General features: G+C 36.3%; 2 protein-coding genes across 5 annotated transcripts in view; both read right to left on the bottom strand.

The window, feature by feature from the left end:
• Positions 1-24,792, bottom strand: part of LOC127942070 (60S ribosomal protein L17) — a 184,241-nt gene that overhangs the window by 54,241 nt on the left and 105,208 nt on the right. The window contains exon 1 of one of the 2 annotated variants that reach the window (XM_052537622.1): positions 24,323-24,326. The exons of the other annotated variant lie outside the window; for it this stretch is intronic. The gene's annotated coding sequence lies outside the window, so the exon portion shown is untranslated. Of the gene's footprint in view, positions 1-24,322; positions 24,327-24,792 lie in introns of those variants that run through there. 2 annotated transcript variants of the gene reach the window in all.
• Positions 1,095-12,254, bottom strand: LOC127942064 (sphingomyelin phosphodiesterase 4). 3 transcript variants are annotated; one of them, XM_052537607.1, is made up of 20 exons: positions 12,126-12,254; positions 11,689-11,763; positions 11,515-11,601; positions 10,813-10,949; positions 10,224-10,299; positions 10,022-10,118; positions 9,835-9,887; positions 9,545-9,696; positions 9,331-9,463; positions 9,168-9,239; positions 6,640-6,729; positions 4,416-4,564; positions 4,134-4,224; positions 3,901-4,001; positions 3,431-3,594; positions 3,149-3,354; positions 2,801-3,031; positions 2,089-2,220; positions 1,875-2,003; positions 1,095-1,744 (listed from the first exon to the last, which is right to left on the bottom strand). In XM_052537607.1, exons 2-20 carry the CDS (start codon positions 11,725-11,727, stop codon positions 1,421-1,423), a joined length of 2,463 nt encoding a protein of 820 aa, XP_052393567.1. In that variant the 5' UTR covers positions 11,728-11,763; positions 12,126-12,254; the 3' UTR covers positions 1,095-1,420. The 3 variants fall into 3 exon arrangements, with proteins under 3 accessions (XP_052393567.1, XP_052393568.1, XP_052393569.1); XM_052537608.1 differs by having other exon boundaries at positions 12,121-12,208; XM_052537609.1 differs by lacking the exon at positions 6,640-6,729.

Genomic DNA, 24,792 nt, shown 5'->3' with positions numbered 1-24,792 from the left:
AAAATGTTTTTGTCCAACAGAAAACAGTATATGAACGGTAAAATATCGCAAATGATTAAACATTGACAGAAACAAAAGACCAAAAACGTTTGTGAGTGTAATCTGATACTATGCCACCCACAAAGGTTTCAAACGCCATTCTTTCATGTTCCTCATTCTGCAACTCGACGTCACCAGGCAACCTGCACTACAGTATCCGCTCTGATACACCCGACCTCAATAAACCTGAAAATACACGTTCTGTCATCATTTACTCACCCTCGTGTTGTTGACTTCCTTTCGCAGAAAAAGAAAAGAGATAATTACAGCCTCAGTCTCATAGCAACTTCCCTTACAGTGAAAGTCATTCCGCTAACAGGTTTTAACAACATGACTTGAGTAAATGATAACTGAATGGGCTGAACTATTTCCCTAACTTCCAGCAAAACGGGAAGTGTTATTAATCTTAACACATTTTCAATAAAATGCAAAAAGAATGAAAAGTTTGTTGTAAGTGCATGGACAAATACTATCTATAAAATACAATAAAATATATAATAGTTGCACACTCGTCTATATATAATAGAAGCAGACTAATGATCCCATTTGTGTCGTTCATTAAAAGGCACAAACATTATTTCTGTAACATGTAGAAAGAAATGTAACGTTACATAAATGTACCTTTATTTTCCCGTTTTAAACGATCTATTTGCCCGTGTAATTTCTCCAGAGTTTCTCTATGCTGCTTTTGTAAGAAGTCAATATTCCCCTGCAGTGAAGCGACGCGCGCACCCATTTCTCTTCCCTCGTTTCCCACACTGATGACGTCACATGCTTGTACTCGCGCGGATGATGTATCACTACCACGCTCAAAACTTGCAACCTTGTCACGCGTATTTATTAATGGAGAGAGCGGATTTGTTTACAATGTTGTCCGCTCCTCTTCTCCCACCGGAACTTTTAATATTGTAGTGGCTGCTATGGTAACAGCACTACTACCTCGAATACTGCTGGGATATAACAGATTTAACTCAATTCAACAATTCAGTGTAAAATTACCTGCAGATCTGATACACATCAGTGTTTCTATAACTAAACTAAATCCAGTACACATATTAGACATGATGTCCTTTTAATGAGTTAAGTACAGACATTGTACTGTTCGGAGTGTTACATTGGCAAAAAAAATATACCATTATAAATGAATTTAATGTCTGAAAAGCTGGATTAAGCACCACTCATAGATTAAAAAAACACTGTACATTAGACATGACATTCCCTGTTCAATGTGTCATTAAATGTACCAATACACTTGCAGTGCAAATACTGTTTATAAAAAAACCTTCATGCATTCACCTTTGAGAACAGGTTGCTAGAAGTTTAGTATTAACATAAAAAAAATTATATATATATAAATTAAAATGGCATCATGAATTTTAATTTATGGCATCTTTAGTTTTTCATGAAGAAAGTTCAACAGGAGCTCATATAGAAAGCTGACAACGAGAATGAGTCCAGTGCTGGAGAGAACACCGAATGAGAGTAGTGCTAACAGCATGTAGAGCAGGAGGAGGATGAGGAGGGTGCGATAGCTGGCCAACACCCTCAGGCTGAGACGGGCTCGCTGAGGACGTTCCCTCATCTGCCGTGTCACTGGACTCTTCCGCCATTGCTCTGCTACTTTTGAGCATCTGCTCAGGTAGTGTCGTCCTATTCTGCCCAGGAGGTCCTGTCGAGAACACAGCGTCTCCATGTGTTCTCCAAACTATAGGACACAGCCAATACGGTCACATTAAAGTGAAACGCATGTGCATCATTGCTGCATCAACACATACATTAATAACCATAATAAAGTTTCACTTTGGATGAAACTCTAGGATAAGCAATATTCTTACTCTCGCATTAATAAAGGATGAGATCTGGAACATCAGTCGAACCAAAAAAGCATTTTCATAGCTCCTGATAGGCTGAAGCTCTGGATCTCCTTGATATTCGATTTCAAATCTGCGAAGACCATTGATGATCTGTAAAATATGAAATTAAATTTGTAGTAAAATTGCTATGAATGTCAAAATGAATGTTGAAGAAGATGGCCAAACTAAAACTCACCTGCAACCTGCCCAGGTCTGTTAATAAAAGCCCATTTTCACTCGGGATGCAGTCTGGCAGTTGTTTGGATGCCCCTTCATCGTCTACAGATGCCACATTGACCATCATCTGAGACAGCTGCCCTGCATTCAACTATACAACATATGAAACTAAATTAAAGTTAAAGGAGTGAACTATGTATATAAATACACACATTACCAAGCTGGGGACAAATTCATAGCTCATTGCTAAAGCCATTAGCAACTCTTTATAAAAAAAAACTTTGTGCTTGCTTATCTATGCTTATTTTAATTATGTGCCACTTTGCTTGCATGTCTAACTCCTTGTCTAGCTATGCTGTAAATATGAATATAATTGTAATATATTTACTTGCTGTGTGCCTATTAACAACTACAGCTGGAAATTAGCCTTTGAGGCTAAAGCTGCTCTTTTTATGAAAGGAGACTGTCCACATTATTATAAACTAATAAACTAAACTAAACCATTCAAATACTGAGATCTGAAAGAAAACATAATAGGAATTACATTTTAAAATATATTAAAATACAGAATTATTTATATATATTTATATTTTTATTGTATTACTTTCTGTTTTGTATTTTTGATCAAATAATTGCAGCTTTCAAAAACATTTTCAAAAATTTTAACCTGACCCCAAACTTGAACGGTAGCTTATGACACACATCTTAAATAAAAGCCGTTATAGACTGACCCGGAATATCTGACAGAGGTAGTCCAGTGCTTTGTCCAAGAACTCATGAGTTTTCTTCACACCCTCTCCCATATCATCCATCTCTCCTCCGTTAAAGGTGTTGTTCTGATCCGAGGAGCCAACGCTAAACCATGAGAGAAAAGAGTTGTTTGCAGCCATTTCCGTGGAATGATCTGATATCCGTTTAGCCGTCTGTCGGGCTTGGGCGATAATCTGGATGAGCTTTAGCACCTGGAATTGACAGAATCATGGTCTATAATATCCTTATCTGTGTTACGACCATTCATGATCACATGACTGCTCATCACATGCATCCAACATTGATTTTAGCATTAAATGTCAGCTTACATTCTTCCGCAGATCAGGACCAAACATCAGGTTGTACTGGCAGTCCTGCCCTTCTAGGCTGTAAACATGACTTTTGACTTTGAAGACGCTGTCTGTCCCCATTGGCTGGCGGGAAGAAAGGAAGCTGCCACCATGTGAAGGTGTCAGGAAGACACGGTTCTGTCGCTGCAGGATGGCATGCTCTGGCTCCAAGAACAACTGCTCAGCTGGAGGTACAAATTCTCAATGATTTGCTCATAGTAAAGCAATATCTCATATCATAGTAAAATCTCTCTCACATACCCTTCTGGATCATCTCTGACAGGTTTGGTTGAACAAAGACTTTGGCGACCCTAAAGACCATCAGGGCATTTTTGGCATTGACCAAGTCTGTGCGCATGGCTCGATTCAAGAAGCCCTGGAAAAGCTTTGTGTACATAAGCAGATTCTCCTGCACAAATGAAGCCCTGTAAATAACAGAGACCCAGCTTTTAAGTAATGATCTGAATGTTACAAACTGCCAGAGCCGTTCAGTGCACTCTCTGAAACAACATTTGATGTACACTATCCATTCAAATGTATGAAAAAAGGTTTTATTTTTATGTTAACCAAGGCTGAATTTATTTGATCAATACAGCACAGTAAACACTTTTGATCAATTTAATGCATCCTTGATGAATAGAAGTATTAATTTCGATATATATTTAACCAAACCCAAACTTTTGAACAGCAGTGTATGTAATCTTTTAATAAGCACCCAATGTATAAACTACCATTTATCGGGAACACTTCTATTCTGTCCATCTGCTTGGGTATTGTTTTTTTCTCCAGTGTATCTCCAGGGCTGGATGTAACTAAGCCACGTCTCTAATACCTAAACAACAAAACATGCACATTATTTAAATACATCCACTTAGCATCATAGCTCTCACTATGTTTTAAACATCACATAATGTTTAATGAAAATGTATAAAAGTAGGCTCCAAACATGATTGTGCACATTTACCGCTCTGAATGAGGCGTCCAAAGGCCAGTGACCAAAGCAGTGTTGTAGGAAGACATATAGCTTTTGCTGAACAAACCTCTGTACCACCACACTAAGGAAGACAGAGAGTGGAGGTTTATTGACAGAGCAGTAAAACAGAAGACAGCTCAATCAAGTCCCTGCCGCATGATAGGGCGAATAGCTCCTCTTTATGACGGGCCAGCTTAGATTTACAGATGTTTTAGTTCTATAGCCTGATTATTTGGATGAGTTGACAGAGGCTTGCAGGCTGTAAAAACCCACCGCTTGAGCTCTTCCAGAGGACTGCTGTGGGAGTGGGCAGAGGTTGAGGAGAAGATTGACTCCTGCTTCAGGCTGCAGGAAAAGGCGTGCAGATGCTTGACCAGGAGACGCACAACAAGGACGTGCTCCTCCGAAGGCATGAAGGGCTCCTAAGACATCATCCAAACACAAGTCAGATTTTTACCACCGGAGACTCCATTTCTACTTGTTATTAACCTGTTTGTCTGACATTAACAAACAGAGAGGTTCATTTAAGGAGCTTGATTAAATCCATTGATTTCTATAGAGTAATGCTGGTAATTCTCAATGTCCTTAAACTTCATAAACAACAAATATCACAAAAGAAAAACAGAAGTGGCCACGCTAAATTACATGGCATCCACAGTGTAATACATTATCAAAACCATCTTACATGGGGTTTCATTTATATAGTTGAAACAAGGTACAGTTTTGTTCAAAATAATAGCAGTACAATGTGACTAACCAGCATAATCAAGGTTTTTAGTATATTTTTTATTGCTACGTGGCAAACAAGTTACCAGTAGGTTCAGTAGATTGTCAGAAAACAAACAAGACCCAGCATTCATGATATGCACACTCTTAAGGCTGTGCAATTGGGCAATTAGTTGAAAGGGGTGTGTTCAAAAAAATAGCAGTGTCTACCTTTGACTGTACAAACTCAAAACTATTTTGTACAAACATTTTTTTTTCTGGGATTTAGCAATCCTGTGAATCACTAAACTAATATTTAGTTGTACGACCACAGTTTTTTAAAACTGCTTGACATCTGTGTGGCATGGAGTCAACCAACTTGTAGCACCTCTCAGCTGTTATTCCACTCCATGATTCTTTAACAACATTCCACAATTCATTCACATTTCTTGGTTTTGCTTCAGAAACAGCATTTTTGATATCACCCCACAAGTTCTCAATTGGATTAAGGTCTGGAGATTGGGCTGGCCACTCCATAACATTAATTTTGTTGGTTTGGAACCAAGACTTTGCCCGTTTACTAGTGTGTTTTGGGTCATTGTCTTGTTGAAACAACCATTTCAAGGGCATGTCCTCTTCAGCATAGGGCAACATGACCTCTTCAAGTATTTTAACATATGCAAACTGATCCATGATCCCTGGTATGCAATAAATAGGCCCAACACCATAGTAGGAGAAACATGCCCATATCATGATGCTTGCACCTCCATGCTTCACTGTCTTCACTGTGTACTGTGGCTTGAATTCAGAGTTTGGGGGTCGTCTCACAAACTGCCTGTGGCCCTTGGACCCAAAAAGAACAATTTTACTCTCATCAGTCCACAAAATGTTCCTCCATTTCTCTTTAGGCCAGTTGATGTGTTCTTTGGCAAATTGTAACCTCTTCTGCACATGCCTTTTTTTTAACAGAGGGACTTTGCTGAACAGCCTATCATTTTTTGCACCTCTTTATAGGTTTTCCCCTCTCTAATCAACTTTTTAATCAAAGTACGCTGTTCTTCTGAACAATGTCTTGAACGACCCATTTTCCTCAGCTTTCAAATGCATGTTCAACAAGTGTTGGCTTCATCCTTAAATAGGGGCCACCTGATTCACACCTGTTTCTTCACAAAATTGATGACCTCAGTGATTGAATGCCACACTGCTATTTTTTTGAACACACCCCTTTCAACTAATTCAACTACCGGTAATTGCCCAATTGCACAGCCTTAAGAGCGTGCATATCATGAATGCTGGGTCTCATTTGTTTTCTGACAATCTACTGAACCTACTGGTAACTTGTTTGCCACGTAACAATAAAAAAATATACGAAAAACCTTGATTATTCTGGTTAGTCACATTGTACTGCTATTATTTTGAACAATACTGTATTTTTTGAAACAATAAAACCAAAGATGTCTGAGCAATTTGGTCTGGATATTCTGTGTAGTGTAGTAGTGTTTGCACAAGAACAAACAACCCAAAAAGATAAAGATGGATACATAAAAAGACATGCATAAAAATAAAAAAACATTTCTCACAAGCTCTCAACACCACAATATATTCTAATAATTTAGTAAATCACAAAACTTATTAGTTAGATTAATTCAATCACACATTACAATCAGACCAAATCTCCCAACTTAAGACTGGCCTAAACCATTCATGTTAAAATCAACCCCTAGTCTAACTCCTATCTAGTCTTAGGTTACCTCCAGGAAGCCCGTGGAACTGAATGAAAAGGTAAAAGTACTTGGTATGTGTGGAGGGTCCCAGAGCCTGGTGGGGCGGGGGGTTGGCACAGCATGCTGGACATACTGAGGCGGTACTGCAACAACGCCAGCTGAAGGACCCATCACAAACGGGTGGAGGGGAGGGGTGGGGAGAGGGAATAGAGGAACACAGTGGGGGAAGGAAAGGAAGAGAAGGGGAGAGGAGCAGGCCAGTGAACATGAGAATAGAAAGGAAAAAAGGACAGAGTGCAATCCAAGAAAAGTAGTTGGACATCAGGACAGAAATGGGGGTGTACAAAATCAAAGAAAGAGACAAATCGATATTGACCACAAAAGAGGAATGCAATGAACATGAAGATGATGCAGTTGTCCTTTTCGCAACAATTGCTAAATGATGTGATTTGATTTTTTTAACTGAAATATCACCAAAGGAAATATTCTTAAAAATTACAGATAAAATGGTGTCTACTTGCTTTTCTGTTACTGACATTTTCTAGAGCAAAACAAATTCGCTAAATAGAGTATAAACTACAGATAACTGTAGAATTGATTGCCTCAGGAAGCCTGGTAAATGTAGTCAAGGCAAACAAGGAACGTAATTTGTATTCTGGCTCTTGACTCTCAAGTCTGTTTGATAAACGATATTACCTTCGGCTTTGCAATTTCATCTAATCTCTATGATTTCAAATAAAACCAAATGGAGCTTATGAAAGCAGAAAAGGAGAGACTGCATCTTTAAAGTTTTCATCATGAAACACACTGATACTAGTCACCAATTTACTCTTCAGACAAATAATAGATTTTTGATTAATAATTTTAATCCATGCAAATGTTTTTTTTTTCATCCCTAGAATTTAACAGTTCACCCACCAAAAATGATCTACTGTGCGTGTGTGTGTGAAAATTAAAAAGTAAAACGTTTTTTTCTTTTGGTGTTGAAGTAAAATAACAGCATAAAGCTTTGGAATAACTTTAGAGGGTGATTGAATAATGATTGAATTTTTATTTCCTGGGTGAACCATTTCTATAATTCTCAGTAAACTGGTGACTTCCAGTTCATAATCTCCACCACACAGATGTTAAATAAATGATGCCAGACTTAATATGCTCTGGGCTGACTGGAGGGAGACTTGCACTGATATACTGACTGTAAATAACACACGGACAGGGAAACAGAAGTGGAAGCCAGACACACCAAAACCTTACATACACCCCACAGCCAAGGAACAAAGACAGAAGACATATCGAGGAGCCAGTGGGCTGCGTCATGCAGACTCAAAGATTAAGCAATAACTCATCCACTTCAATCACATGCCCAGTGTGTACTATGCTTATTCCTCCCAAATCATCAAACAACAGAGAACAAAGCAAATATGAATCTAAAAGCTGTGTTCAGCAATCAAATGACATTGGGTTGATTTTAACTGAGTCCTTGAGCACAGAGGAAATTAAATTTCTGGGGAAATTCATGTTCTACACAAACAGTTATCAACTGCAGAGGTCTGAAACCACTAGGGGGCCTCAGTAAACTTCGAGATGACTAAAATCACATGAAATACACCAGCAATATGGTTCAAATGCATTAGTGCTGGATTGAGAGGATGATGAAGTACCCACAACCAGCTACAGAAGACATTAACGTTCAATCACTCTTAAAATCAAGAGCTTGCACAATCTGAAATAAAGCTGATAACTGGATTAGTTAGAAAACTACCAAAATTATATTCATAATAAGGTAATATATATATTAAAAAAAAATAAATACGTAAAACCTTGATTTTTCAGGTATTTCCTTAAGAAGGGAAGCAGAAGTGTATATATTGCATTATAAACTTTAACCAATCTGTTCATAGTATATATATATATGATGACGTATATATTTTATATATTGCACAAGAAAATTAAGTTTGCTTGTAAATTTTGCAACTAATAAATTTGTCAAAGAATGAAATAAGCTGGGACAACTGCAATGACTGACTTTATTTTATATACATATATTTTATATGAACAATAATTTTAAGATGACTAAAATAGTTACGTTATTTAGTTCACGTTGATTTAAACAATAATAGCTTAAAATGTGATGATAAAAAAAATTATATTAATTTTAAGTCAAATACTGAACATTAGCAGTGTAACAGCACTAGCAGTAACACATTTATGGAAATGTGGAGGACTAGTTCAGATTCAGTCCCAGCTTTAAAGTGCAAAACTTTCTGGTTTTTAGACTGTATCTGTTAGCCATGCATTGAGGCCAGCTATATTAGCATAATCCAAAAATGTAATTCGAATATTTTCAATTCCCATCATTAAAAAAGCTTAACACAAAAATGCTAATATTGACACTCTAGATATGAATGACGAAGGGTATATTTGTTAAAGCATGTGTGTGTTTCATTCACAGAGCGAGAGGAAGTGCATAAGTCAGGGTGGGTGTCGTGCAGCAGTCCCTATGCAGTGCAGGGGTGAAGGGTTGGAGCCAGCCAGCCAGCCGTGCACAGAGGAGGAAGGGAGTGTGTAGGTCTGAAGGCCCGTATCACATTCTTACCTTCACCTGAGGAGACTGCAGCTTCTGGTACATCTCCAGAGAATAGTGATGGAGCCACATCTCCACAAACACCTTTAGAAACACACACAACCATGAAGTTCATGCCCAAACATGAAGTAAACATCAGAAATGACAATGAAGAATAATTAACATCTGTTCCTACCTGCAGAAGCGTCTCTGACCTCCAGATCTCTTGTGCGGCAGGGTCAGCGTTAACTGAGGGCTGATGTGTAATATGACGCTTCAACAAACTGGTGCTGTGCCCACTATATCCAACATAAGGCACACTGGGAGACCTGGAACAGGGAGAATATAAAAGCATATAAAACTGGAGCTTACTTGCTGAGAAAAGGCTCTTTTAAATGACACCATGATACCTTGGAGCAGGAGAAGCCACGGTTCCCCTGGGGTCTGAGAAGGGTGATGGAGGCACATTGCCCTCTGTAGGGAGAAAGTACTTGAGATAGGTGTTGACAAGCACAAAGTATGCGCTATCTGAGCAACTCCCATGCTGCCCTGGAGGGTAGTTCTGAAAAGGTTATTAAACAACATTTAAATGAACTTATAATGAGCCAAAAAAAAATCCTAGGATCCTGTTAAATAACCATCAGGGTGTGAAAATCAAGTCATAATCAAATCAAGCAAAATGACAGCAGAAGCGCTTTACCTTTGGTGCAATGAGACTGTAGGCAAAGCTGAACATATAATATTCAAAAGGATCTGCGAAGGATTAAAAACATATCTATGTGAGAGAAAGAACGTGATGAAACAGCCTTGTAACAGCTATGATAAGCTATATAATACAATTTATAGAATTAACATAAAAGTTGGTGTGAAAAAGAGCCAAGACGTACTGAGTAATAGAAGGCCTGACATGGGGAACTGGATTTTATTGTGAAACAGAGGGCAGTCTGGCAGAACCCCAGCCTGAATGGATGACTTTACAGGACCCTGTGCATACGAAATACAAATTAATGTAGACACGGTTAATAATGCCGTTTCCACTTTGAAATTCATCGGGGATGATGCACCAAAAACCTAAATGAATACACTTACTGGAAGATAACTGACTGGAAACTCATACTTGTATTCCTCAGCTTGTAGTTTGTACACCAATTTCATCATAGGACCACTGTTGAATAAATATTTACAATTTGATTACAACAGAGCAATGTCTACACACCACCATTCAAAAGTTTGGGTCAGGAAGATTGTGAAATATCACTACAATTTAAATATCTCGATCATGATATAATTTGGATTTTAAATGTAATTTATTCCTGTGATTGCAAAGCTGAATTTTCAGCAGCCGTTACAGTATTTTCCGCACTATAAGGCGCACCAGATTATAAGCCGTACCTTCAATGAATGGTCTATTTTTGAACTGTTTTCATATATAGGGCGCCATGATTATAAGTTTAGTATCTAGGCTGGATAGCCTATATAACATCAGAGTGAAAAGAGAAGAACGTGGAACTTGATGGATACGTTTGTTTCCCACAGCGGCGTGATCACTGTTTTAGCTCTGTGAAGAGCTTGATTCTGACATATCAGAATTCTACTCTGACCTGTACTCTGAAAAACAGCAGTAACACTAGTCACACATACAAATACAAGAATACCGAATAACACAAATAAAAAGAACCTTGGGTCCAGGAAGTCCATGGCGATGTTGTACTCTGTCATGCGAGCCTGCAGATAGCGCAGGTTCCAGCCAATAAGAATTCCATCCAGGCTCCCGAACACACTCTCCACCAACCAGGGAAAGATTGCATGCATTTCCTAATATCATATAAACACAAACCAGATTTTTCAAAGATTAGGGGCACATGCATGCCATTCTCTAAGCAATCCAAGTAAACATAGGCCTCATAAGTGGCTTAGCCAACAAATGAAGCAAGAGAGAACAGGCATTTGGCGCCTGCACAAACGCTCAAATGAATCTTCAGCACTAAATAAACATCATTCATTTAGACAGCAGAGTTGAGTCAGGGTGAAGGGAAAGTGGCGCCAGCAGGACATCAGCTGTCTACATGAATGAGGTTTAGAAATCCGTTGAGGCAACTGCGACATTGCACATGTTTTTAGAGATTAAAGGCATTGTCATCTGCTAGGCACAATCTCTAAAAACATGTGCAACGTCTCAGTTGCCTCAACAGATTTCTCAGATGAATCTAATAAAAAGCAGCCTGTGTTGTGTGCAAAAATAAGTATGTTATAAAACCTTAATGGATCCTCCACAATAGACTGTAAAGTCATTCACAGCACTGTAAATAATAACATTAATCATAGATGTACTAATAAAGTATTTCAATTTTCTTGCATGTATTAAATCAGAGAACCGTACCTTTGCAGGGTAATCCTCTATAATTTTGCTCAACTCGTGACATCTTTGATGAAGAGGTTTAATGGTCCAGTCTGCCTTTAAATTGGCCTGCAGGCATAAAGACACAACGGTTAGAAAGAGAAATGAACTCAAGTAGCTAAACCTAATATATGAACAGCTGAATCTAGAACTAACCAGAAGATAACTGGGCTGTTGCAGGGCAGGTGCAGCCATGAAAACTTGATAAACGACCACAAGTCAACGCCAAACCTGTAATTAAAGACATTAATAATCCACTCACATTTCAAACCATTCAGCATCACTAACTTAGAGAGGTAACGTTACTTCTAGCATTCCAGTGCCAGTCAACGTTACCAATGAAAACTAGCGTATTTCAGGCTTGCTTAACTAATCACTATCAGTCTACCTTAAACATAACATTTTAGTTTGCCTAAATATACATTTTCTGCAATATTACCGCTTATAGGTTAGCCAGCTAGCTCCACTATCAGCTAACTGTGTAGCCTGTACATATTTTTTTGCTCTGTAAGAGAACTAACGCTTAGTCGGTTTCATGTTCACTTGAAAATATATTAAACACGCCAGATTAGTTTTGGGGTATATTACCTAACCTGCAAGAAAAACAATATTTCTAATAAAATCCAATAGACCGCGCTTAGATCCAAGAAAAGTCAAATGCGTTGGTTATGATGTCATGTCCGCCTAGTACTGTACAACAACGCCGTCTATAGGTCACGAACATAAATAAACTTCCTAATGTACTTACAAAGAGATGTCCTATAGCCAAACAATTTTTATTCCAAGATTGGCTCTTTTATATTTGATGCCGCTGATGCTACACATTTTTTTTAGATTAATTTTTTTTATTTTCATTATAATGATATTAAAAGTAAACTCCTTTTGAAATCTTTATTAACAGTTTTTTGTTCTATATGTGTTTTCATAAGTAATTCTTAGCCCATCTTTTATCCTTCTTAAAACTGAATTAGACTCACTTCTAAAATGAATTTTCTTTAAAAAGAACAATCCCTTAGATATATATTATGAAACACTTACCCCATTATAAATATTATCTTAAATATTATGAAGAAATATTTAGGTGCTGTCCCCTGTGTATGGATGTTTTTGTTTGGCATGCTAATGTAGTAGGTTGGTTAAGGTATGTTTTTTTTTTTTTTTCTCTTCCAGATGTCATTTAGGGGTTCAAGAAAACCCTATTGTAAAAACTACTGAAACCCTATTGTAATTGTAAGGATTATTATAATAAATATAATCATAATAATTATTATTATTATGCAGACCAAACCGTAAGGACTTGAAACCTGACCAGAACCGGGCCAGATAGGTCACAATTTGGGGAGACACTGGCAAAGACTGACCCCAATAGGGGGCGCTACAGCAATCGAAAATGCCAAATTGCACATAATTACTAAACCAGAGGTGTCGAAATCAGTTCTTATAGGGCTATATAAGTTGTCTCTGAGCAACTTATTATGTTAGGACAAATTATGTAAAATAACTCATAAATGACTACTTACTTTACATTAAATTCCTGCTTTCAGATGCACTCACAGTTTAGTACTTATTGATGAATATTTCAAATATGTATAGACCTACATCCAAAATAAACACAGAATGTTCCAGCTCAATTTAACCCTCAGTTATTACACATGTCAGCTTTGACCTTGTGTTGTTAATATTCTAGTGAAGATACCTCTTGAAAATATTGTTCTTCTACTCCCAAAGTTTGATGTGAATTATGCATCTTGCATAAACTGCAAATTTTTTAAAATCTTAACTCTTTTATTAGGTTTATCTGAGTAAAATGTGCTGGATGAACCACACAGGCCCCAAAGTGGGAGGATTCAGACAAATATCAGATTATATTAGTGATGAAACCACCAAATTTGGATGCAAATTAATATCTAATCTATGTGATGATACAAAATTCAAAGAGTAATAAAGGCAAGTCTATTGGAAAACATTTGTCCAACTGGACAGGTTTCAAAAAGAACCTGAGGCAGAATCGAACTGATAGCACAGACATGTAATAAGAGTGTGTTATGTCCAACAGCCTTAAGGGTTGTGTAGATATCATATGCATTTTTTCAGTTCGGGCAAGAATTTTGCCACTTAGCATACACTACATATAGGAACAATCTGGTTGAGTTACGGAATGTTAGGAAATAATAATCATTTTTTAATAATCTTTAAAAATTGCTTTATATGAGCTCTCAAATTTGCTCAGGTTTTTTTAATGTTAATTTTGCACCAGCAAAATTCTGAAATAAGAAAGAGCCGTGAACTTCTCATCTCTAATTTAGAAAGCAGCCACATCTGTGCCAAGTGAATGTAGTAATTGCATTTATATAAGGCTCCTCTTGCATTTGATCTACAACTAAATAATGAGGTCTGTATTGAAACAATATCACTAATGTGGAGAAAATGTGAGTAGTGTCTCTATAGTGTCGCTATTATTGCTTGAGTCCTTAGATGAATTTGTTAATCATTTCAAAAGAACTTGCATTTCAGGAGAGATTGCTTTTTTGAGATGGAAAAGTATTCAAAATGTGTATTAAAAAAAGACAGACGCGTAAGACACTGGCAGTTACTGATCTTTCTTCTCTCTTACACCATTCTTATAAGAAGTAAATCTTATAATCTCTCATCATGCCCAATCAACACATCTAACACGACAGAGGAAATATCAAGTCCAACATGAAAAAGTCTCAGTTTTCATTTCAGTCTTCGTTTGAGAAATTCCATCAAAACTCTGAATGTAATGATGAATCCTTAAGGTTCCATTAGAGAGATATTACTTTGTCTTTGTTTTCTTCACTTGTATAAGGGCCGATAGATTGGCCCTTTATAAAAGGCAGGCCTCATCTATCTGTGCAAAGACGGGTATTTAAATTGCTCTGCTGGCCAAAAATCAGGCCAATGGATCAGGCCCTTATCTGGAACAAGGCTGTCATCACTCTCCAGCTGGAAAAAGAGGAAGAACCCTGGCACAAGCACCTTCTTCGTTGCTGGTATGATGGATATGACCTCTCTTGAACCTTGGATGACCAGTTCACTTGGTGTGGAGTCACATCAGGGCCTGGTAATCAGGGTCATTCTCTGCCTCTTTCAACGTCATATTCTGCATTCTGCAGGGGAGCAGGAAATAACCTGTTCAAATCGGTCTGAAGTGAAGGCTACTGTTTTATTCAAACTGGGTCTTAGTTTAATCTTTTTTTTATGTATACCCTTGATTTTCTCTTCTGATGCACATTTGACTCCATCCATCATATATAAAGGTATACACATTACATAACTGGGAAATATTTTTTTTGATTGATAAAATGCCATTGATCATGTCATGATAAATAACACCCTGAAATCATGGTGTTGAAAACACATTCATCAAAATGAACATCCAAGGTCAATCTTTGCCTAGGGAAAAAGTACTGTATGTTTGAATTCTTTTTCTTAATAATTTCCCAAGAGCTCAACAAGTCAATTTGAATTCGAGGTATAATCAGAAAATTCTGCATAAGTTAAACATTTAGTCACCATACTTTAGACCTACTTGATCTAAAAAAATAAATAAAAATGAAGCAAAACAAACAACAACAAAAAAACAGTCCACTTTAGCTACTCTCACTAATTCGGTAATTCTCTCAGTTTCATGAAAATAAATAGTATAGTATCTGGACTTCTGTACAGCAACACACATTATTACTGTAAGTTACTTGCTAATAAAGTGGAGGCGTGTTTATGGCGTGGAGGAAGGAAAGCTCAAAAATGTCAAAATAAATACAAAAAGGCAGTTCTGTGAAGTTGTAGGCAGTTCCTCCACTCAATGTGTGGCTTTATCAGTCCGTGGGCAAAGAAAGAGGTCCTTTCCTCTATTCGGTATGAATGCAGCTGGCATAAAATGTATGAGCCGGATTTTGGCTTGCAGTAAATGCCCGCAGAGAGTTAACAGTGAGGTGACTCAGAAAGGGGGCTCTTAAATGAGAGCATAGACCAAAATATATCTATTTTTCTCATTCTCTTATCAGAGCTAGTGGGCTGCTGTTAAAATAATCTGGAGAGAGCTTGAAAAATAGCCCTGGGTTCTCCCACTGTATTTGAAAAAGCGGAAGCAATAATTGTAGGTTCCTGTCAACAACTGGAAAACTTCTAATCTCATAAAGTTCTAATCTCAATAAAATCTCATATGCAATTAAATAGTTGTATTACACTACACTTAGAAAAACACGTTTCTGATTGGTCGGTTGTACAATTAACACTCAGACTTGCCTGGAAACTAGTGCTATTTTAATGTTTCCTGTATCACTTCGTAGACTTGGTCACTCTTGTTTCATACAAAAATACAATCTTTTGTACTTGTTATTGATTGTATTGAAAATTACCTCAGAAAACTTAAGATTTCATATTACTGTAATATGGTTATTACTGCTGTGTTCATCTTGTTGCTGTTTTGCACATTGTAATGGACTATTTTTTTCTTAGCAGAATCTTTAAGATGATATACAGGTAAGATAATAATCATTAAAAATTAATATTTAATGTCAGTGCATTTATTTTTAAACCAAATTCACATTTAGACTTACACATTGAATTTATATATATAGTAAACTGTAGTTAGGCATTAACTGATGTACACTCTTTAGAAAAAGAGTCTTATATGCACAGTGTTAATATGAAAATTTCCATATTGATTTTTCATGTTTTCCAGCATTTTGAATTATAGTGTTGTGTTTTAAGATTAAATGTCAATTGTGAAAAATTATCAAACAAAATTTTTGCTTTTCTGTTTCTGTACAGTTTTTTTTTCTTCCAGTGTAGTTGTGATTTGTTCTGTGTACTGATACCTTTAAACTTGATCATACTTAGTCTCTAGAATTCTCTTGCACATCTGAAAATATCAATAATGCATGAAATGCTTAATTTGATGAAAGAGTAGTCAGCCGTACTTATCTACCAAATCATGGCTCACTGCAATGATCACAAAAAATGTGATGACACAACAATCTGTTTTCATCAGCCATGACATTGAGTCAATGAAATGCATGTTTTACAACGTCTAACTGAGATAACTGCTGGTGCACAATTTTTAAATAGTTAAGAGAAAGTAGAAAAGGTTTTTACACCAACCAACAAACAAATAAAATTAAGTAATATAAAATGAGAGCTCAACAAATATTTCATTTGCAAAATAAAAATAAATACATCCACTGAAAAAATAATGTCAGGTAACATTCAGAGAGAAACGAGGTTCTTCATTTGTAGGGGTGGGAGACTAGTAATGTGGATGTGATGGGACAGAAGAGGTCTGAGACAGAGCAGGCAGTCCATCTTCTCTTTCTAATGATTACTTTAGCTGAATGCTGTAATGGGGTCAAATGTCACAGTGTGTTTGATTTAAAGTCGCTGGTTGATGGCAGGACTGTACGTTCAATGAAAACCAACTTTAGCTGAATGTCCACATGATGACTGGTGGACAGAGATGGGCACAAATACAAATACTTGCTCTTTGAAAATTGTTTAATTAAAATGCAAAATACTGGTGTAAGAAAAGTTTTAAATTAAAATACAAGTAATTTGAAAATATAAAAATACAAACAATATTTACATGCAATCATTTAAAGTGCGAGTGATCGTTCCATTACATACAGGAGTTAGATACACATAATAAGAGAAATATAAGTGCTTTCCTCTCCTTGAACAACTTATAAACAACATATACTTGAACCCTAACACTTGACAGTGTATCAAATATATTGATCCATATTTCTTAACATTTCCTGTGTTCAGTTAAGACACAAATGATTGTTTTCTTGAATATAATCAAGCATTATGCACTTTATTTTCTCATGTGTTTTTATCGCTCCTTTATCGTTTCTTTATACGCATGTCAAAACTTAAACAGTCCTGTGAAACTGTGTTGTCAGTCCACTATTTAGAAGTCAGAAACCCTTGTAAGTAGCGACAATGGTGGCTGTTAAGTGAGCTCTGGCCAGCAACTTACTCTTGCACACACTCTATAGTAACGTGAGCGAGCGATGGCCAATGTGATTCACCGACAGGCAAACAAAGCAGGGCCAGGCCTGAGGGACATTATGAGTAAACAGCCCCTGTAATGGGCTCTTAATCGGACCGGGCAATCTGGAAAGGGAGGCTCTGAGCTGTGCCCGACCAACAGCAAGCTGGAGGTGAATATGTGGCAGTTATTATTAGCGCTATCATTGATCAGAAAGGGAGAGTGCGGCAGATGAAGTGGAATGATGGATTTCATGGCTCCAGCCCACTCTCACTGCCGGCGCCGAGCAAGGAAAGAAGGAAAGAGCAGGCACAAGAGACCACAGAGAAGATGGCTAACTGTTGCTAAATGAATTAGCTGTGGTCTAAGCTCATTTTAATTTCCAATCATTCACTTTTCTGTTCTACACAGCAAAAAGGATACTATGTGTATATATATATATATATATATATATATATATATATATATATATATATATATATATATATATATTCCTTTAATCTTTTTCAATCACTATTCGTCTTCCCCTTCCTATGAATAGAGACTGAGTTACTTTATTTTGTCAAACACAAAAGAAGATAAACACCAGGGTGCTCTTTTCCAGCAACAATAGAAGACCTCAATTAGAGGCTATGATGCTAAGTTTCTTTCAACTTAGATAGCTGCAATTTCTGCTCACTGTGTCTTTAAGAGAAGATTTTTCTGCAATTATAAATGGCACAGAGAATTATGGGATGATGGGATGCTGCTAAATTCTCTTATATCATGTCAGCAGTTCATTGTGGAGAGCTGCCTCTAAAATAACTGGCTTGCTCACTCCAAATGTCAGCTTAAATTCCTGCCAGATAATCAGCAAAGCATACTGACAATATTTATGAGGCAGATGAAGACAATTGTACATCTAAATAAAAAAACACCAGTGAAGACTGATGTTAGCTTTATATCTTAATATATCATACTTACATACATAACTAGGCATGGGCTTGCATAAAAATGCTAGATTTAACCATTTCCAATGTCCTTTTGTGTTCTTTCTTTCTTCAATTCATTCCTCCATCAGGATCATGAAAAGGTATTGATGAAAAGTCTATGGATATCACTGAAAATCGGTAAAACAATGACATTGATGTTCAGTGCTAAAGTAATACAGATCCTGTGCATTTCAGTCCGAATTGTACATAAGAAGCAAGAAGTCATCTGATCATGTCAGCTCAGCTTGGTACTGTAGAGGAATATTGAGCAATCAAATTTTTTCCAGAGGCAAACGTTTTTACTTCTGAATATGTTAATGATGGTTACATTAATATTTCTGTAATCAAGGCATTTCTCTTTTCCTGATTACATCTTAACTGACTTCTTACCTTCTAACTTGTTTGTCCTAATCGAGTGTGAGATAAAGAGGTTATATAAAGACAGTGCCTGTCTGTTTAACATTTATGAGCTGAAACTGCCAATTCACAGCGGAGCCACAGGCATGGATTAATTCATTTGAACTCAGTAGTTTGATAGGTCTGGATACAGGCCTAACAGAATTTAACAAGAGAGGATTTTATGAGGATATGGTTAGCAAACAGTTGAGTTTAAATCCCATACGTATCCTTTGATTGTTTGTATTAATTGCACATTCATTCAGAAACTATTTTCTAATTGATCAGGCTTTGTCATTCAAATAGCCTGAAGCAAAGCTTTATGTCCTTTTTGGAACTGGCTACTCTTCTCTAGCAATTGTTCTTGGTGATTTAAATGATTTTTCAGGTGTGATTTACACAGTTAAAAATTAAAGCTATCGGGGAGATGTAGGGAATGAAAAAACAAGGTATGAAGAGTCCTTTTTTTTAGAATGGGGTTTTATTAAAAATTGAACACAGGATATCAAACACAAGTGCAATGATCATAGATATCCGACTAGCATGTTTATAAAGCTGCAGTCGGTAACTTTTGACGCTCTAGCGGTTAATAAACAGAACTGCTTGCGTCTTGCGGAAGAACATTGTAGCCGGAGCTACTTCTCTCTGTTTATGTCTATGAAGAATCACAAAGGTACTGGGTTACTCCGCCGCGGTATCCCCGAAGCAATCTAAAATAGTCCGAATATAAACAATATTATAGGTGTACCCTAGTGATTCAGGACAGGCTAAAAACACGGTTTGGAAAATGGATTCATATTGTACTGGCTTATTATATACATTTTGTATACTTTGGACACAAAAAAAAGTTACGGACCGCAGCTCTGATTGGTTGTTTCTTAACAGGAGCGATGTATTTCTGCAAATGGCAATAGGACCACTGGGAGGAGCCAGAGGAGCTTGATTTTTTTCACAGATTATCTGTCTCATATTCTACTGTTAGGACATAATGACAAGTTTAACAAATATGTAAAAAATATATATTTTTACAAAAGTTACCAACTGCAGCTTTAACAATGTAAAATTTATAATGTGTGGTAAACAGATGTCTTTGACCTGGGGTATTGCCTTACTCATGAAACATGTTCTAAAACACATAAGTTAAATTTATTATTTAAACTTAAAAACACTTTTTTTCACTTCTCACATCTCACATCTCAAGTGTTCTGTGTATATATGGACCCCAAACTCTCATACATAAATACTGGACTCTTTTTACAGACTTTTTTCAAGGTAATGTACATTTATAACAATACACTTTGTGTTTTCTTACCTTGGCATTAAATAACATAAATCTAGTTAACACTGCTGCATTAAGTCTGAGGGAGTGATGGCAAATTTGACATCTTTCTCTATTTTAACCAACAAAATAATTTTTTCTATATTATTTTCCTGTTTTGGAAAGTCATAAAATGCAAATGAGAATGCAAAATATTTATTTGTTACGTTTTAATTCACGATTATAGATGTTTACCAAACTATTATGACTCCTGGTTCCAAGGACCCTGGAAATGTTCATTGTGTCCTTTCAGTGCAGCTGAATAGACAGAACATGTTTTTGCATTCAAAAACATGCAGGGCATTAGAATGTCTAGAAATATGTTTTTGCTTTTCATTTAAACTTCTTTTAACTTGAGAAACATGTTTTTAGAAGCAGTGTCACGTGCAAGATGCTCCAAAAGATGTGAGGCACAAGAACGACGTTCAAACAGGTCTGTCTAGTGCATGTTTACTCAGAAAAACAACTGAAATGTAGCATAGTGGAATGCAAATACATGACTTGTTTTGAATGGCTTCTACTGCGTTCTTAAATTTTGGTGAACTTGTTCTGACACTAATGTGGACTGCAGACTTCAGAGTAAAATAAAAATGCTTTAAAAAACAGGCCAGTGTAGATGGAACTGCCATTGAAACACCGATTTTATTAGCATGCAATCTCCATTCTGAAGTGTGCATTATAATTTTCTCTAAGGCTTCATCTTATCTTTCAGAGGAAGGGGTGTTCCCTGCAATAAATTAGAACCTTAATTACATGCATGCTTATAAAGCAGATTAATCAAGATACACTAAATCATGCACTGAGTGGACATCTGTGGACATTTGAACAATGGGACTGTTTACCTCACCAATTTAATAGCAATAAGGCCATAATTGGTGCATGTAAACATAATGCCAAATATGACAGATTTTACTCTGTTTCTCACACAAAACTGTTGTATAGCTCCAGAAGACTTTGGATATACTCTACAAGTCATATGGACCACTTTTTACCATATAGTGGTTCTTTTGTGTGATTTTGAAAGCTTGACAGCCCCAGTCACAATTCACTTTCACTATATAAAAAATAGCAGGTAGAATATTCGTAAAAATGTCACAGATGTGTTATTAGTTAAGAACGACATGACGATGAGTAATTAAAGACAGCATTATAATTTTTAGCATACAGTACATAAAATATCAAATTCTATCTTTTCAAATTCTCTCTCTCTCTCTCTCTCTCTCTATATATATATATATATTTTTATTTCATTAAAAATCCACTTGGCTCAAAAATCTGAGGAGGCATGTGGGCATGAAGCTTACCTATATTATGAATTTACAGCTGAATGGCTCACCGGGGTAATCTGAGTAATCTATTAAACGTTGCTAAATTGTTTTGAGAATGAGCAAGAAGATGCATTCTGTAATCAGTTAAATTGTGTTGCTACAATGACTCTCAATAAACAGTGTCAAGGAAAAAGAGTAAAAAAAAAAAAAACTTGGTCTCTTGAAGACTTGAAGGATGGTATTTTTTCTGTGAATTTGATTAGCCAGGCTGGAGTTTATTACCCTCTGTAAAACATTCAGCCGCTTAATGTGCAATAGACTTCCTTCTTTATGCTCCGCGGCAGTTTTCTCTGCTCATTATAAACATGCAAACCCTGCAATTCAACACCCGTTGGGTTCCCTGCAGTTCCCTCAGCTCACAAGGGTTAAGCACTTTCATATTTCATATTTTCATATTTCACATTGACAGTGGCCAGGACCAATGGCTAAACACTTCATCTACGCTATGCTTCATATTTAGGATAAATAGTTTTAAAGACATTAGTGGGTTTTCAAGGATCCATTAATATTTAGAAAGAGGACAATAAAGAACATGCTTACCTTGGGGGAAGAGATTAGTAAGATATCATGCTTTGAATATAAACATCTGAATGAAAAATGGTATTCTATAGTTGAAACAATAATGTACTGGAATGAAGGTTGTTGCATTTAATAATTATTTGGTTTCTAGCTAGCTTTAGCTCGCCTTAGATTAGTTCTCCTAAAAATGTTATATTCTGTCATCATTTACTCAGCCTCATATTGTTTTAAACGTGTATGTTTTTCTTCTGTGGAACGCAAAAGAAGATATTTTGTGAAGTTAAGTTTTTTATTGATTTATTTTTGTGTATAGAAAGCAAACAGAGTCTAAAATAACACTAAACATCATTGACTTTCATTGTATTGACAAAAAAAAAAAAAAAACTAAAACACAAAAACATTTTTCAAAATATCTTCTTTTGTGTTCCACAGTAAAGAGAAAGAAATTCATATAAATCCGTAACAAAATTAAGGTTTAGAAATTATGACAGTAAATTAATTCACAGTTCATTTATTTTGGGGTGAATTATCCCTTTAAATGCTTCCTGTTGGAAAAAAATACACGAACAATCTCCTCAAATCATGTTACAGTCTCTTTTTTTCGTTTGGTTTTCCAATTCCACACTTTTAAGCACCTTCCTGACACAAACTGATATAGTTTCGCCAATGTTGGCTGTCTACTCTAAGTTTCACTGATTAGGTTAGAGAGGAAAGTTTTAAAATGTGGGCCAGGCCTACACAGGACACAATGCAATCAATTTGTGTTCACCTTTGAGAAGGACTGTACAGTATACTTCAGGGGTGAAAAGCTTTTTTGGCTCACAGTATAGTTCGGAGAACTGCAATCCACTCCATTTAACACCACAATAAAAAAGTAAGCACTGGTGCTAACTCCCTGTTTGTCAAATGCAATACAAACTTTCCTCTCAAGTTTGGCAAACGGCTCAATTAAAATGCCATTTAATCACTAACTCTACATCCAGGTTCAGAATTCCTACAGTCTTAAAAATAAAGGTGCTTTATTGGTGTCAAGATCACCAGCCGGAGAACCCTTGACAATCTCCACTATGGATCCAGTGTACGCCTGCACCAAGGTAATTGTACCCTTAAGGGGCACATTCAGATTTTCCTGGACATTTCAAATGGTTCTGATCTGCATTTGGTATTTTATAGGCTGCATAAAAGAGTGTATGGAGGCAAATAATATAATTCAGAAAGCTTGTCGCAACCAACAAAAAAAGTTACTTTAAAAAATTTTTTTTTAATAAATCTTTTAAATGTAATTGTAGAAAACATTTTCATATTCAAGATCTTCAATGGCTGTTAGAGCTACTGACATACAATGGAATAAACAGGGAACATAAACTGCCCTTAACTATTAATTATTATGGTACATGTCTTGTAATTCTTAAACTGTTCCCAAGGCATCACAATAATTGGCTTGTACAACTTCTGAGACAAAAACGGGTCTTTAGGCGGTCATCTGTGAATTAAACCTTGACTAAATGACCACGCTAATTAGCTTCTGTCATCAAGGTTATCTATTTTTACATGACATTAATAAAATAAACAGATTTAATCCTAGCCAACACAGAAATCTCAATTATGCCTTCGTTCCATCAAAATTAACAGAGACCCAAGGGAAATTTGACTGATGACTGCTGTTTAAAACAGATGACGAAAACAAGTGTTATAATTATAATATCAAATGGATGGTTATTTCAATTACCACAGGATTTATGATCACTGCATTTAATAATAAATGCTTGTCCGGGTCACAGAAGACATTGTTTACACAGCATAACATTGAATGGGATGTTCTACAAACAGATATACACATTTATACAAATTATTAAATGACAAAATACAAAAGTAAAGCAGTAAACTAATAAAATAAGATACTAATTTCCAAAATAACAAATATATATATATATATATATATATATATATATATTAATAATAAAAAATTATTTTATTAATTAAGAATGTACCTTTAAATACCATATACAAACAAATGACAAAGAATGTATGAAGAATGAAAAAAACTGTGTCAAATGTGTTTTTATGTTGCTTTAGCATCACAGAAACTGCTTCCATAAAACTGCATGACCTGTGTGAAGCTAAGAGAGAAAAAAGGAAACATTCAGCTGCCTATGTGAATAATAAATTACAGCAGACATAAAATGCTAAACCATCACTGACATGTATTTTGCCTATATGTGCTGAAACTGGTAATGAGAGAAACGTTGTCAGGGGATGCTAGAAAAGAGCAGTCCGTTAAAACGTCTCCTCGGGAGAAATGCTAATCACCTGACATTAGCAGCAAGAGACAGGTCATGGCAGTCATCCTAGTGAATACACTGAAATGACAGGGAAGATAGGGCACTGAGTGCAAATGTGTGAATGGGGTCAATATTCACTTAATGTCTTTGCAACAGTACTCTACATTCTTAGAGTTAGCGGTTTGTTGTTTTATCTACTTTACTGTTTATTACAGGTGTCTCACTGCAGCTAATTACAAAAGCTAATTGTTTGTGAGCATGGTTGGAAACCTTTCAATACCCTTCCCAGAATTTGGCAAAGCAATTAATGTGTTTGCTAATTGGAAGCCTGTGCATGTGAGTCTTCTTAAATGCCTCTTTCTTCACAAATCAACACTCATCTTCCCTCTGTGAACTGACAGTAATTGCTGACTAGAGCAGTAGGGGAGTCATC

The sequence above is a fragment of the Carassius gibelio genome, chromosome A21, assembly GCF_023724105.1.
Source record: "Carassius gibelio isolate Cgi1373 ecotype wild population from Czech Republic chromosome A21, carGib1.2-hapl.c, whole genome shotgun sequence".
NCBI lineage: Eukaryota > Metazoa > Chordata > Actinopteri > Cypriniformes > Cyprinidae > Carassius > Carassius gibelio.
Note: the sequence above shows the minus strand (reverse complement) of the source record. Positions and strands in the feature narration are given on the sequence as shown.

Coding starts and splice junctions, on each gene's coding strand:
- LOC127942064 (XM_052537607.1), bottom strand. CDS start 11,727: ATGGCTGCACCTGCCCTGCAACAGCCCAGTTATCTTCTG. Junction 10,300..10,812: donor ATGGACTTCCTGGACCCAAG/GTTCTTTTTATT, acceptor TTTATTCAACAG/TGGTCCTATGATGAAATTGG. Junction 6,730..9,167: donor TGCAGTCTCCTCAGGTGAAG/GTAAGAATGTGA, acceptor TGGGTCCTTCAG/CTGGCGTTGTTGCAGTACCG.